Here is a 16,039-nt window from a genome sequence, read left to right on the forward strand (position 1 = left end):
TAATGAACTTTTCTATACCAGCATGAATATATTAGCCAACCTCTAAGAAAATGATATGATCTACAATGGATTGATTAATGAATCTTCCAAGCCCATAAAGTTATGAATTAGTTATTGATTGAAACTCGCAAGACTAACATCAAAGACCTTGTTTTCAGTTTTTCCACTGTGTTATCATGGATAAATTTGAAAACAAGGTAGCATCAATCAGTAACTTTAGGTTCAAGTCGTGTTTCAGCATTTTTTTTCCCCTTGTAAAGCTGTAAGAAAAATAGTTTTTAAGTTGAGATTTTGTTTAAAAGTAGATGCCTTGTCCATAAAGAGAGAAATCTTGCGAGACTGGGGAGCTCAGCCTAGGGACCAAATTCCAAAAACAAAAGGGAAAGGGGGGGGGGGGGGGGGGGGGGGGGGGGGGTGGGGGGGGGGTCCAGTATTTCTATTTTATTAGTTCTTAAGAACTGCGACCTATGGGTGGGTGAGGGAAGACAGAATCAAGTACAAACAACAATCAATTTGGATCACAGGTGCTCATTTTTGGAAGATAACCAATACCGGTGAGTGATCTTGATTAAAAAAAGAAGCAAGCTGCACAGCCAAATTAACCTTTCAAAACAGGCATTGGCATGCCAGAACAGTGAACACAAGCTACAGCTAAAGAAACCTCAAAAGAAAGAAAATTGTTGCCCGATCAATTCTCCAAGTGGAATACAAATTCCGTGAGGCGTTGCAATTTACTAGGGTCGGCTTTCTGCTCAGTGGCTATCTTTGGTTTAACAGCCGTCAGCATTTTTGTCGGTGCATCTAGGCTCCATCCATGCTCTACAGCATCTGCATTAACAAAATCACAAATCAATGTCATAATAAATAAATGAATGATTTAGTTGATTACCAACTGAAAAAAAAAGTATTTAAATACAGAAAAGGAGCAACAATAAAAATAAAAAATGAAAGAATCGTTCGCTTCTTGATGATAGCAGAAATCAACGGGTACTAGTGCAAACGTGAAATTTATTAGTTAATTCCCTTGGCACTTGATAAGAATTCACCAAAAAGCAAGTATTCTTAATCAACCTACATGCTGGTCCAAGCTACTTAGATTCAAATTGACTATAATTAAGCCCACTATATGACTTTGGAGATAATTTCCCAACAAAGGAAAAGATAATCATTCATAGTTCACTAAATATTCGAAGTACAAAAGAGGAGAAGCATCATACACTTAGTAGCATCCTCTTCACTCATTCCCATGAAATGTGCCGCATCAGAGACGGTAATGGTAGAATATGCAAAAGTCAAAAGGTCAAACATCTTCCTTGTGTAGTTCTCTGCACGATTTACACAATGCCACATTAAGTACATACAATATTTGTACAATAAATTCCCACAATTGATATCTAAAAGCAAAACCCTAAAGTTGAGACATGTAATGACTGACAGCAAAGAGAACTAACCTAAGAAGGAGGCAATGATTCCAGAAGCTTCTGGGCTCCAATCAAAACCTCGAACAGCATTGTAAACCCCAGCATAATCCTTAGTCCACAGACACTGCCCAATTTTCCAAGCAGCAACAAGTTCTGGCCGAGTCTCCTTAATCCCTTGCGGCACTGATTTCCACAAGAATCTTGCACTGTTCCTGTTTATTCCAAAAAGCTAGTAAGGGAAAAAGAACGCACAAACAATTATAAAACCCTAAATAGGGTCGGTTGAAAGAGAAGAAGCGAATTGAGGAGCGTTACAGATCATGGATGTAGAGGTGGCCGAGGAGGTGTATCGTGTACGGCCACTCTTCATGGTAGGCGACGCCAGTTGATGCGACCTGATAAGAACTAATAATTAGAAATTGCGAGAAAGAACAAAGCAACAGAAAAAACCCTAAAAGGAGAAATTGATTGTGCGTGCCTGAAGAATAAGTTCGTCGCAGATGTCAGCGATTTTGTCAAAGGATTGGGAGGAGAGAGCATCGTGCAGTTGCGACAGGTCCATTGTTGATCGTTAGGTCTTCTAATTTCTACAAGAAAAACCAAATGGCTTTGTTTCTTCTCTCTTTGATCTCTCTCTCTCTCTGTCTACCTCAGGCCTGGCGATGGTCGAAGAAGCAGCACTTCTCCTCTCGGGCTATTTTAGAAATCATAGTAAATGGGCTTTTATAGGCCGTTGATGGGAGAAGATACAAATACATTTGGGCTATATGAGCCTAGAAAGGCCGGTCCGGATCCTCTCCATTTTAAGGACCCGATAGAACATAGATAGATCTGGACCGACTATTCTGTTTCAATAAGAGATCCTGATTGCGCATAGTTGGAGAGATGTTTAAACCGTCTGATTTTCTTACAGTGCAGCAAACACGCAACATCCAACCGTACGATTTAAAGTTTGTATTCCAGATGATTTGAATTGAATGTATACGTGTACGTTGTAGAAACAACTCACTGCTATAGTTCAACTCGAATGCTCAAACAAAGAATTAATAAATGGTGTTAACTTTTTCGAACTTCTAGCAGTTGCAGGATGCAAGTATATGTATATCTTTGGACATTTTTTTTTTCTTTCTTTTAGTTTTACATTTAACAAAGTTTCAAGCCACCAAGTTTTGCTACTTGAGCAAACTAGCCGTTGATATATCGATCGATCTGTCTCATTTTGCTATTCTACTACACTTTCACGTGGGAAATAAATTTGGTACCTAGGATTGTAGGGTCCTTACAATTCTAAATCTAACCTTTTGTTTTTTAAGTTGTACGAATCTTCATAGAAGTTGTTTTTTATGCATGAATGTCAAAACAAATTAAAGTTTGGATTTAGAATTGTAGGGACCTACAATCCCTTAATTAGGATCGTAGCAGATTTATTTTCCTTTCACGTGCTAACAGTTCCCATGTCTTTTTATGGAGTTTGGCTAGTATAACATTAGTGTCATTTCAGCCTATATAACACCAACTCTAAAACCTATCAAATCGAATTTGAACGACTAATCCAAACTGTTCAAACCGATTTACATTATGAGTAATGCGTTTACATACAAATTTTTTATATTTTTGAGTTATTTTAATATCAAATCAAGCGGTAAAAATATTGAAAAATTAATGTATTAAAATTAATTGAAAAACTCACACATTTGACCGCTTGACTTAATACTAAATAAATTCGAAAAGTTATAAATTTTGCATGTAAACGCACAACTAATGAAGTAGATCGGTTTGGATTCACCGTTTGAAGTCGATTTGATAGGTTTTAGAGTTGGTGTTATATAGGTTGAAATGACACTGATGTTATACTAGCCAAACTCCTTTTTATGACATATACGAAGATTTGCTCGGGGTGGTAATTCGTTAATTTGCAGTTTTTTCTTCTTCTAATTTTGAGGGTGTTAAGTACTATCGTTGAGAAATTTTTTATTATATATCTCTCATTTAACACGAAGATCATCATTTTTTTGCTTTAAAAATGACGTAGGGTCAATTGATCACTCTTCAAATAGATAGGATTTGTTATTTTTTAAGTGAAAAAAAAAATGAATCTTGATCCATCTTGTACTGGATGATTTTTTTTTTCTTTTTGAACAAGCAAAATCATTACTCCTTTTTTTATATATATGTTTTAGCTATACCAACCATAATACCTTGTGATACATTTTGTCTCATAAAAATAGAAGAGAAATGAAAATGTTTCATACAATAAATATGATCCTCAAAGGAAATTAAAAAATGATTTTCAAATATAGTATGTGAACGGAATGTTGGGTCAGGTCAACAGATCAATAAAGCTTTTCTATTCTTTGAACATATAAAACGTGTGAAATCATGTATGAAAATGACATCATGACCAACATTAATTTAAAAATTGTAAGTCATATACTTTATCGATCCATATTCAAAACAGATCACAGACTGCATATATCTTCTTTGTTTATCTTTCAATGCAAGACACAGTTACGTTACAATTCGTGTCACATTAAATGCATCAGCTAACATTGTTACATTGGCAGGAAGCTTCCTGCCAATTAATTATAAATAAATTATACCAACAAGATGCTAACTTATTAAAAAATGAAAAGGAAAACAAAGAACAAAACTAATTCAGATCCATTAACTTTATAGTTCCTATATTGACATACATCAATCTAGGGTTTATAATCATTTACATGATATTCTGTTCCAATTGCATTTGCATTTGCATTGCCTGACATATATGGCCTGACACGTTCGCCCGGTCGAAACAATACTGGTACTTTTTCAGGGAAGTTTAGCTTTGCTTTGCACCCTCTAAAGTTGAGAGCCGCGGCATCATAAGCTTGTGCGGCAGCCTCTGCAGTCTCAAATGTACCGAGCCAGATGCGTGCTGCCTTATGTGGGTCCCGTATTTCAGCTGCCCATTTGCCCCACGGCCTTCGCCTCACTCCTCTGTATTTTCTTGGCACTGATTGTTCGACTGTGCCGGTTGTTAAAGGCTGGGGATCTACTAAAGATGGAGTAGGGTTTTGTGCACATACAATACTCAGTAAATTTGGACCTGCTTGTTGTACTATTAATAACATGTAGGGGTATATATAAATATATACATGTAATGTAAGAAATTGATCTAATTAAGAGGAACAAATTAAAAAGAAGGTTTCAACACAGTGCTGATGTGCCATGCCAACAAAATTTTCAGGCTAAAAAGTAAATTCAGGAGCTACAATTGCATGGCAGAGTAGATAAAAAAAAAGGTCTACAATGATTTTGCATTCATAATAGAAAACATGAAATTTGATTTAGAAGTATAAAGCGCCAACCAAAGGCCTAAGTAATGTGCAAATTGTATCTTTCAATGTATCATATATAGTTTTTCATATGAATTAATATCTCAGACATCAGACTTCCAATTTACTGATAGCATTCTCTAATTAGATTATTTCTTTAGGTAATCATACGTTATAACCTTCTTAGCCTTATATTCTTACACACACACACATATATATATATATATATATATACAGGTTGGCTAAGATCAAAGTGGTAGTTCCTGAGCTTTGGTGCTACCAATTCGTTTTTCAATTTTTAAAGTTCAACTCGTCGATCCGAACCGTTCAAGTTGTTCTCCATATTAAATTGTGCTTGGAGACCAAATTTATATTTTTCTGAATTTTTTTACTATTTATTAAGCCACTTTGAAAACAGCTGATCCAACGGTGGCTTCTGATTTTACTGTTTTGTTAAGCCACCGTTGGATCAGCGATTTTCAAAGTAGCTTAATAAATAGTAAAAAAATTCAGAAAAATGTAAAATTTGGTCTCCAAGCACAATTTAGTATGGAGAACAACTTGAACGGTTCGGATCGATATTTTAAACTTTGACAAATGAAAAACGAATTATTAGTATTAAAGCTCAGAAACTACCACTTTGATCTTAGCCAACCTCTATCTATATATATATATATATATAGATATATTTGCATTTATATTTACTATAACAAGAAAACTCACCAAAAAGGCTCTCTCTTGGTACATATACATTGGCGGTGGTCGACGGCTGATTGGAGCTCGAACTCGAAGCAAAGCTATTGTCTCCTGAGATGACACGTGTCAGAGCAGATACCATGACTGACATCTCTGTTGCATGGCCGTGCTCCGTTAACATCAGAGGAGGATAGATGTAGCCAGCTTCTGTTGGATTATTCATGTGTCCCTTTTGGAGATGATGTGAAAGCGCTCTTTAACAGAAATCAGATCATGAATACATGCGATAATCGAAATGATCAGATGATGAGATCGAACTTGGAAATTTATAGGTAAGAGAGGTTCTAGAAAGGTTGAATATTAAGTAACCTTTTTTCGAGTAATTGAAAATAATGTCTGCATGCGCATGCACGAGAATTCAGAAGAGAACAAACACGGAGGGTCAAATCAAACCGCTAAATAAATTTAAATTTTTTCCAGTTGTAACTTTTAAAAGAAGCTAAATTGATTAACCTTATTGTAGTATTATTGTTGTTCTGTTGATTTTCAAAACTAGTGTGTGGAAGCTCCAACAATCTGTCAAATTTCAGAAACCCGTATTGCATGTCTATAATAATTACAAAATAATCCCTGTTTTTGTTGCCAAATTTTGGGCCTTAGACCATAGAAAAATATATAAATATTATAAATGGGTTATATATTTTTCTACAAGGAAAACATGCACAAATAATAAAAAAGATATGTTTTAATTGCGTACGGAGGTTGTTGTGCCCTTTCTGTTAGGCAAAAGAAATTTATTTAAAGGATAATCTTCTTTAGGAGAAAGCGTCAGAATCATTTGTGCTCATATAAGTCACAAAATAGATAAATTAAAACAGTGCCTGACCAGGCTAGCCACCACATCCTCAGAGGATTTAAATGCATGAAAAATAACCGGTTGAAAATTCAAATTTAATTCAAGTTTCTTTTTAACTGTTCCACGGCATCACATTTAATTTATTGTGGGATAAAAGAGGTTGAAAATGGAGAAAGAGATGAATTCATATCGACTAAGGTAACAAATTTTTGTTTTTAGAAGAGGATCGTCCAATTAGAATCCGCATAAATATTAAGAGAACTCATTTTATATAATTTTAAATAAAATGTTATGGATATTATAAAATTGACCCTGGTTGATATATATGTGCAACTCCAATGTCATTAGATCTAGAATGGAAAAATCAAGACCTAATTTTGATGTCAGACTTAGTAGGAAGTTTAACACTTTTGTCCAAGATCATACACTGATTAAGATGCACATAGCTAATAGGAAATATACTTGAACTAATGGTAAAAATCATGCTTTGTTAGATATAATTTTCATTACTAATGCTTTAGAACAATTTCCACACCGTCAAATTTCTTCACTTAGCTCCTTTGGTTCATACCATTGCCCTCTCCTCTATCCAAACCTCCCCTCCTTTTAAATTTGATCCTGAATGAACTAATTGTCCCAAGTTCATTCAACTTATACACAAATGGTGAGAGAAAAAACCTGTTGACCCTACCAGTGAATTTGGTCTACAATGGAAAGCCAAATTAAAACACCTCAAAAAGAAAATTAAAGGTTGGACTAAGAATTATTATGGAAACAAAAAAAAAAAAAAACTCAAGAGAGCTGCTCTAGCAACAATATTTGAATTAGAGCAGATTAAGAAAACTAGACCCCTTACCCATCTGAATTTGATTTGTGGAAAACAATAACCTCTAACCTAGATCAGATATACCTAGAAGAGGAAGAATATTGGAAACTTCGGTCTAAAAATAAATGGATTAAGGGGATCATAATACTAAGTTTTTTCACAAAGTAAAACATAATAAGATTTCTAGGATTGTCTCAAAGTCTAAGGAGCTTACAAACACACATGATATTCAAAAACATGCCTAAGACTACTACAAGAAAAATTCTAGAAGAACCTAGAGTGAAATATGCTACCTTAGACCCTAATTTCTGGCATGTGAATGACTTACCCAACTCTGTAGAACAACAATCCCTAGAAGTTCCATTTTCACTTGAGGAATTGAAAAATGCAGTCTTTGATTCTAAATTTCATGGTGCCATTGGTCCTGAAGGTTTTCGTTACAAATTTTATCAATGTTTCTTGGACCTAATCCAACATGACTTGATGATCATGTGCCATCAATTCCACTCCCACCAATTGATCAACATGAACCATCTTAATAAAGTTGTAGTTTGTCTCATCCCCAAAGTTCATGAAGCTACTCACCTCAAACAATACAGACTCATTAAGAGTTTGTCTAAAATATTGCTTACCAAAAGAGTTGATCCTATCATGGCTAGAATAATTGATAATACTCAATCTGTGTGCTTGCCTGAAAGATATAATTTAGATAATCATTCATCACGCAATTCATACTAACAATCAGGTGTGATTATCAAAATTGACTTTGAGAAAGCATATGACAAAATCAATTGGGGTTATCTTCTAGAGGTAATGATCAGTAGGAATTTAATTTGAACCCACTTGGATTAGTTGGATCCAACACTGGCTTTATATTTCTCAAACTTACATTAACATTAATAATCAACTCACCCCCTATTTTAAATGTCAAAGAGAGGTCAGGCAAAGAGATCCCCTCTCTCTTTTCATGTATATTCTAGCTGCTAATACCCTCAGCAAGCTCTTCAATAAAGGGGGAGAACTCCAATTTATCTCTGGCATTGGCCCCCTTGTCTCAACCATGCAGCAGCGATAAATTGTCACCAGGGCCGGCCCTGGTGCTGGGCAGCCAGGGCGATCACCCCGGGCCTCAAGATTCAAGGGGGCCCAAAAGAAAAAAAAATTATTTTGCATATATTAAAAAAAATTAATATGTATATATTAAATAAATAAAATATTAGAGTCCAAACTTTGAATATATAAAGGGTCCAACTTTTCTATAAATAGGTATAATCTATTGGCATATCAATAAAAAAAATCGTATATATCAGTATTGTAAATAACGGTATGCGCTTGTCGAATGACGGGCAGAGGTGCTACTTTTTACTCGGATCCGATTTGGAACCAAACCGGATCCAACCCGGATCCAATTAATTTGGACAGGGTATGGTTTAAAAAATATAACCGATTAAATTATTAGTACAGTTACAAAATTAATAATTTAATATCCAATCTGGATTTGAACTGAAACCGATACTGTAATGGGTAGGATATGGATTTTATTTAATTATCCGACCCATAACCAAATATGATCCGATACCCATATAAATACCCGATAAAACATATATTAATAACTATTAAAATAAAAAATACAACTTTGCATATTAATTTTTGCATAAGCCGTGGTGAGCCCAGTACTTTTTTACAACTCGAATGTGAGAAAATATAATGCAATCACATATTCGCTATGTTTATACACACAGATAAATGCCAAATTTATTCCTTTCATAACAGCCACATTAATTTTTTAAGTAAAATTTATTGCTATGAATACATCCTTCAATATTTGCCTTAATATCCTCTGTATAATAATGAAAATTTATTGCTCTCATTGATATGTCATTTTTACAAATTATTAGTATTTCATTCATAGATTTTTTGAACCATAGAAAAGGAAATCGTCATCTCCAATATTTTACTTTCTAAAAATTATATCTCTTCTTCAACCATAGAGTTATTATTTTTATTGTGTTATGTAGCATGGTATCTTTTATTATTTATGAACAAGATCAATAGTATAATTTTTATTTTGCAGTAGTTTTTAATTTATATTATAATGATTTATGATATGAGATGTTTAAGAAATTATTATATTTAAATGTAAATGATTTTTCAAATGCTTTGGAGTTGTTGTTGGGTTTTGACTGTTCAAACCCATTGATTAATTATGTTGGAGTTTTGACTGTTCAAACCCATTGGTTAATCATGTTGGGGTTTTGACTGTTCAAACCAATTTATATGCTTAAGGTGCGGAAAGAGTAAAACAAAACTTTTACATCTACCTTAAGCTAAGGATTAAATGAATCAAAAAGATTCGTTTAATCCTATTTACAGATCTACTCCATAATTGATTTTCTAAAACATTAAATCTACTTATCAATTAAATAGATTACTATAACATGTTTATACCTTGTTTCCAAATCACAGTTGGAATGCAGACCGAGCGAGTAGAGCCTCACCAGGGAAGGAATCGACTCGGAGTATCACACGTGTGATACCTCTATTAGTTATCCACCAGGACTAACCAGAGAGCGGTTTATTTCTTTTGCCAGAAATACTATAAACCGCGGTATTATGCAAAAACACTATTCATCGAAAAATTCGTTTCATTCAGATTTGCTAATTAAACCAAATCTGAAATACCGTGAAAATTCGGTAAAACACTATTCACCAATCGAAAAACCGTAAATAGAGAAAGAGAGAAATCCAATTAACGAAGTAATCAGATTAACACGTGAATTAGTGGTTTTTCTCTTTCACCTATGCCCCTATATTTATAGGCAAATGAGGAGGTTCGCCAAAAGACCGAAATACCCCCGTACTTGACAAAATTACATTTTTGCCATTTTGGATGTGGCATTCAAATTTGATTTTGCAACTTCATATTGGTTAGATTAGTTTAATGGATTCTAAACCCATTAACCCAAAGGAATAGTAAATAGTAACTATCCAATATCAAATATGTATAATTGTCATGTACAATTATATTCGTTTACGGTTTTCGTTTGGTAATTTTTATACAACATGTCAAACACGTTTATAAACAAACCTGTGTTTCTGTTTGTCATTCTAAATGACGTACAATTAATTATAATTAATTATACCAAGTATAACTAATTATAACCATTAGTTTTTGCTTTGTCATTTTTAACATGACAAATATAATTTAATTATAACACGTATAATTAATTATAACCATCTTAATATTGATCATAACCAATTTATAATCAATTACAATAAGATTCTCCGATTAACTCCTATATGGTGTGACCCAATAGGATCTGTGTTATGTTGGTAAATAGAATTAAAACTGTTTTAACTTCTATAATCATAGGAGGCATCTGGCAGTATACACTATGACCATCCAATTACACAGATGATGATGTACTGTACAATATCACGATCCAGTAAACAATTTACTTGTGTCTGTTCTTCTGTCTCATAGCTATCAGATCAGTTTCAAGGTAGATGTGTGTCATCCTTGCTAACTGTATCTTTTCTTGATCTTGAGTAGATTATCAAATATAATTACTCTTGTAATTATACCGCATGCAGATAATCTAACTCTACCAAGGGGCCCAGTGATGCTATAGCTCGTATAGAGATACGAGGGACAAATAGTATTCTTGGTAGACTATCACTTCCTCAGCTAAGCTATACATATGGAAATGCTACCGTTATGACTGCTTTTTACGGACAGCGTTAGATAACACTCACACATACGTATTTCTTAGTGGGAACGATAAATACCTCATACTGTAGAACTTGACACTGAATGAAAACATAAATGACACGAACACAATTCTATTTAATGTTTCATTCGGGGTCTGTCAAATACCATGTTCCTAGAACATGTATCCATGTGATTAAAATGACATCTCGTGTCAGGTGGTTTGTAAAACTTAACCATCTTTTAATCCACATGCTAACCTTATCGCGGTAATTAGTGTTCCTGCTAATTACCTTGGTCAGTGACTTTTAAGAGTATATATTATCTATATTATGGAGTTTCACAATTTCAGTCATGAACTCGAAATGATCCATAATTTCAATAATACTCAAGGCAACAAAATGATATATAAATAAACATTCAATTCATGAACAAAGCTTTGTGATAATTTATCGTATTATTGACTTCTAGATTATTACAGACTAACAATCTCCCACTTAAGCTAGGAGCCAATCATCGTAGGTCCTACTTATACAAATCTCTAGTATTCTAAAATCTCGTAGATCTAAAGAAAAACTCATAGCCAATCTCCTATGTGTCTCAGACCCATAGAAGCTGTATGCAGCTGGTGCTTGGCTTGAGAAAGAGGTTTTGTAAGTGGATCAGCTGTGTTGCTGACTGTGTCAACTCTACATATCTTTACATCACCTCTATTTACGATCTCTCGTATCAGGTGATAACGGCGTAGAACATGCTTGGATTTCGAGTGCGATCTCGGTTCCTTGGCCTGAGCTATAGCTCCATTGTTGTCACAGTAGAGGTCCACAGGGCCTTGAACACTGGGAACCACTCCAAGTTCGCTAAGGAACTTCTTGATCCAGAAACCCTCTTTAGCTGCCTCGGATGCAGCTATGTACTCTGCTTCGGTGGTTGAGTCTGCTGTAGTCTCTTGCTTTGAACTCTTCCAGCTCACAGCACCACCGTTGAGTATGAATACATACCCAGATTGTGACCTTGAGTCATCACGATCAGTTTGGAAACTGGCGTCAGTGTAACCATTAATCACAAGCTCGGAATCACCACCATAGACGAGAAACATATCCTTAGTTCTTCTCAAGTACTTAAGGATATTCTTTGCAGCAATCCAGTGCTCTTTCCCTGGATTAGCCTGATATCTACTTGTCACACTCAAAGCGTACGAGACATCAGGGCGAGTGCACAACATGGCATACATGATAGAGCCAATAGCCGAAGCGTATGGTACTCTACTCATATTGCTTCGCTCATCAGTTGTCGAAGGACACTGAGTCTTGCTTAGCTGAGCACCATGTGACATTGGCAGGAATCCTCTCTTAGAATCCTGCATGCTGAACCGATTCAGCACTTTGTCAATGTACGTGCTTTGACTTAAACCTATAAGTCTATTTGATCTATCTCGATAGATCTTTATGCCTAGTATATAGACAGCCTCGCCCAAGTCCTTCATTGAAAATACTTTCTTCAACGAAGACTTGGCTTGTTGCAAAAGAGGAATATCATTTCCCATTAGTAGTATGTCATCTACATATATGATAAGAAAAGCGATGGCACTCCCACTAGTCTTTCTGTATACACACGGTTCTTCTTCGCATCTAACGAAGTCAAGCTTTTTGACTTCCTCGTCAAATCGAAGATTCCAACTCCGTGATGCTTGCTTCAGTCCATAAATAGATTTAAGAAACTTGCACACCTTCTCAGCATTCTTTGAATCTTCAAAACCCTCAGGCTGTGTCATGTACACATCCTCTTCTAAATTTCCATTTAAGAAGGCGGTTTTGACATCCATTTGCCATATTTCATAATCATGAAATGCGGCAATTGCTAGGAGTATCCGAATTGACTTAAACATAGCCACGGGCGAAAAAGTTTCATCATAATCTACACCGAGAATCTGTTTGAAACCTTTCGCTACTAGCCGTGCTTTGTATATAGTCATCTTACCATCCATGTCTGTTTTCATTTTGAAAACCCACTTGTTGGCTATGGGTTTTACCCCATCAGGTGGTACAACTAGGTTCCAGACCGTGTTGTCATACATGGACTGTATTTCGGATCTCATGGCCTCCAGCCATTTATCGGAGTCGGGCCTATCCATTGCTTCCGCATAGGTCAAAGGATCTTCAGTGTCATAGACTGAGATCTCGTGCAGTCCCAAGTACCTCTCGGGTGCATGGACTGCTCTTGTTGACCTACGTAGCACTTGTTCTTCGGGCTGTTGAACTTGATCCACAACGGTCTGCGGATCTAGTTCTTCTTCAACTTGCATTGAAGTACTTGAGCTCGGGACTAGAACCTCATCCATAACTACTTGTGGATTTGGTACTTCTAGATGCTCATCAGCCGAAAAATCAAGAGGTGGGTTTATCTGATCTGTATCAGATATTATATTGTGTGATGTATCTTGAATTTCTTCAAGTATTACATTACTCCCACTACTTCTTTTTGCGAGAAACTCGTTCTCCAAAAATCTACCATCACGAGCAACAACTATTTTGTTCTCGGATTGGTGATAGAAGTAATATCCTTTCGTTTCCTTAGGATACCCTACGAAGAAGCACTTGTCAGCCTTGGGATCAAGTTTGCCAGACGTCAGGCGTTTGACAAATACTTCGCAACCCCATATTTTAAGATAAGACATATTTGGGAGTTTCCCAAACCATAACTCGTATGGAGTCTTTTCTACTGACTTGGATTGAACCATATTTATTGTTCGTGCAGCAGTTTCTAGTGCGTGCCCCCAGAATGATTTCGGAAGTGTGGCTTCACTCATCATGGAACGAACCATGTCTAACAGAGTTCGATTCCGTCTCTCAGAAACACCGTTCCACTGTGGTGTCCCCGGAGATGTGAGCTGCGAGACTATCCCACATTCCTTTAAGTACTCTTTAAACTCAAAACTTAAGTATTCGCCTCCACGGTCAGAACGTAGAGCCTTAATACTTTTGTTCAATTGATTTTCTACTTCAGTCTTGAATTCTTTGAACTTGTCAAAGGATTCAGACTTATGTCTCATCAAGTAGACATAACCGTATCTACTGTAATCATAGGAGGCATCTGGCAGTATACACTATGACCATCCAATTACACAGATGATGATGTACTGTACAATATCACGATCCAGTAAACAATTTACTTGTGTCTGTTCTTCTGTCTCATAGCTATCAGATCAGTTTCAAGGTAGATGTGTGTCATCCTTGCTAACTGTATCTTTTCTTGATCTTGAGTAGATTATCAAATATAATTACTCTTGTAATTATACCGCATGCAGATAATCTAACTCTACCAAGGGGCCCAGTGATGCTATAGCTCGTATAGAGATACGAGGGACAAATAGTATTCTTGGTAGACTATCACTTCCTCAGCTAAGCTATACATATGGAAATGCTACCGTTATGACTGCTTTTTACGGACAGCGTTAGATAACACTCACACATACGTATTTCTTAGTGGGAACGATAAATACCTCATACTGTAGAACTTGACACTGAATGAAAACATAAATGACACGAACACAATTCTATTTAATGTTTCATTCGGGGTCTGTCAAATACTATGTTCCTAGAACATGTATCCATGTGATTAAAATGACATCTCGTGTCAGGTGGTTTGTAAAACTTAACCATCTTTTAATCCACATGCTAACCTTATCGCGGTAATTAGTGTTCCTGCTAATTACCTTGGTCAGTGACTTTTAAGAGTATATATTATATATATTATGGAGTTTCACAATTTCAGTCATGAACTCGAAATGATCCATAATTTCAATAATACTCAAGGCAACAAAATGATATATAAATAAACATTCAATTCATGAACAAAGCTCTGTGATAATTTATCGTATTATTGACTTCTAGATTATTATAGACTAACAGTTATGACATATACCCACACCGGATCTGGAACCGCCCCGTATCTGAACCGGACCCGATAATCTACAAACAAGTTATGGATATCTATCTATATGGAATCGAAAGACTGGACCCGAACTATCTTCGGGTAGATAAGTATTCGGATCCGGATTCGAACTCGACCTGATTTGAAACAAATAAGTATATGGATCGAAATTCAGATCCGAACACTTTTAGGATACGGGTTCAAATATAATAGTATCTGGACCCGACCCGACCCGATAGCACCTATAATGACGGGATACCGTCAAGCAATTAATCAGTATGCGGTCGATTAATCAGAATTATGTGAACAATTTAACTTAAATTTAACTTAGTTATATTATTATAACATGACACTACGCTTAACAATACACACGCACTTTACATGTGTCAGTAACACATTTATTTAATGAAAAAATAATTGGGAATAATTGAGAATCCGATAAGTGTATTCATAACGGTTTGACTGCCATTATCGATTAAACAAGCATATAATTGGCCGTTAAGACCATTTTTTACAAGATTGGTATATATAAAGACCCAAAATTTTCTTTCGCCCCGGACTCCAAAATCTTCGGGACTGGTCCTGATTGTCACTATGCTGATGACAATATCATCTTCCTCTCAGCTTCTCTAAATAACTTAGAAAAAGTGTCATGGACCATGCAAGGCTTTCAAACTTTATATGATATTAGAATTCTCACCAAAACTGGACTATTCCACATTAACATAGATACTGAATTCGCACAAAATGTTGCTGCCATCTTTGGATGTAAAATTGAGAAATTCTCTTTCTAATCCCTAGGCCTTCCATTACATAATAGGAAATTACCTGTTAAGGAATGTGACTTCTTGCTTACCAAACTTACTAACAAATTACAAAGTTGAAAATATCAACTACTCTCCATTGGTGGTAGACTCACTCTTCTCAACTCTACTCTCTCCTCAGTCCCATTATATGTTTTTTCCTTGTTTAGAGTCCCAGTTATAGTTTTACAAAAAAAAAAATGATGCTTTAAGGAGAAAATTTCTTTGGCAAGGTTATGGTACCAACAAAAAATGGTATGCATTGCTTAATTGGCCTACCATTTGTATTGCCAAACAATAAGGAGAAATGAGTATCCTCAACATTGACCACATGAATATTGCCATGCTCACAAAATGGCTATGGAAGCTTAAAAACTCTACTTGCCAAGGACTTGGAGAGTATAATGCAAAACTTAACCAGTGGCTACCATCAGACACCACTCTCATTCCAGTGCAAGCTATTCACTCTACCCCTACA

The 16,039-nt window shown here is 35.6% G+C and overlaps 2 protein-coding genes across 3 annotated transcripts; both read right to left on the reverse strand.

The window, feature by feature from the left end:
• Positions 1-531: 531 nt before the first annotated feature.
• COP9 (COP9 signalosome, subunit CSN8) lies at positions 532-2,099 on the reverse strand. Its single transcript, XM_078316522.1, has 5 exons — positions 1,900-2,099; positions 1,737-1,816; positions 1,452-1,633; positions 1,218-1,325; positions 532-828 (listed from the first exon to the last, which is right to left on the reverse strand). Exons 1-5 carry the CDS (start codon positions 1,981-1,983, stop codon positions 689-691), a joined length of 594 nt encoding a protein of 197 aa, XP_078172648.1. The 5' UTR covers positions 1,984-2,099; the 3' UTR covers positions 532-688.
• Positions 2,100-3,934: 1,835 nt separating this feature from the next.
• On the reverse strand, positions 3,935-5,695 carry LOC144566489 (ethylene-responsive transcription factor RAP2-6-like). 2 transcript variants are annotated; one of them, XM_078316521.1, is made up of 2 exons: positions 5,462-5,695; positions 3,935-4,455 (listed from the first exon to the last, which is right to left on the reverse strand). In XM_078316521.1, exons 1-2 carry the CDS (start codon positions 5,655-5,657, stop codon positions 4,121-4,123), a joined length of 531 nt encoding a protein of 176 aa, XP_078172647.1. In that variant the 5' UTR covers positions 5,658-5,695; the 3' UTR covers positions 3,935-4,120. The 2 variants fall into 2 exon arrangements, with proteins under 2 accessions (XP_078172647.1, XP_078172645.1); XM_078316519.1 differs by having other exon boundaries at positions 3,936-4,521.
• Positions 5,696-16,039: the final 10,344 nt, after the last annotated feature.

This window comes from Carex rostrata, chromosome 15, assembly GCF_964058835.1.
Source record: "Carex rostrata chromosome 15, lpCarRost1.2, whole genome shotgun sequence".
In the NCBI taxonomy this organism is placed as follows: Eukaryota; Viridiplantae; Streptophyta; class Magnoliopsida; order Poales; family Cyperaceae; genus Carex; species Carex rostrata.

Bases quoted from the DNA above. Each gene is read 5' to 3' on its own strand.
- COP9 (XM_078316522.1), bottom strand. From the start codon at position 1,983: ATGGACCTGTCGCAACTGCACGATGCTCTCTCCTCCCAATCCTTTGAC. The intron at 1,634-1,736 runs GTAACGCTCCTC...TGGAATAAACAG, and splicing joins CACCTCTACATCCATGATCT to GAACAGTGCAAGATTCTTGT. The intron at 829-1,217 runs GTATGATGCTTC...TTGTTAATGCAG, and splicing joins TGAAGAGGATGCTACTAAGT to ATGCTGTAGAGCATGGATGG.
- LOC144566489 (XM_078316519.1), bottom strand. From the start codon at position 5,657: ATGAATAATCCAACAGAAGCTGGCTACATCTATCCTCCTCTGATGTTA. The intron at 4,522-5,461 runs GTGAGTTTTCTT...TGTTATTAATAG, and splicing joins ACCAAGAGAGAGCCTTTTTG to TACAACAAGCAGGTCCAAAT.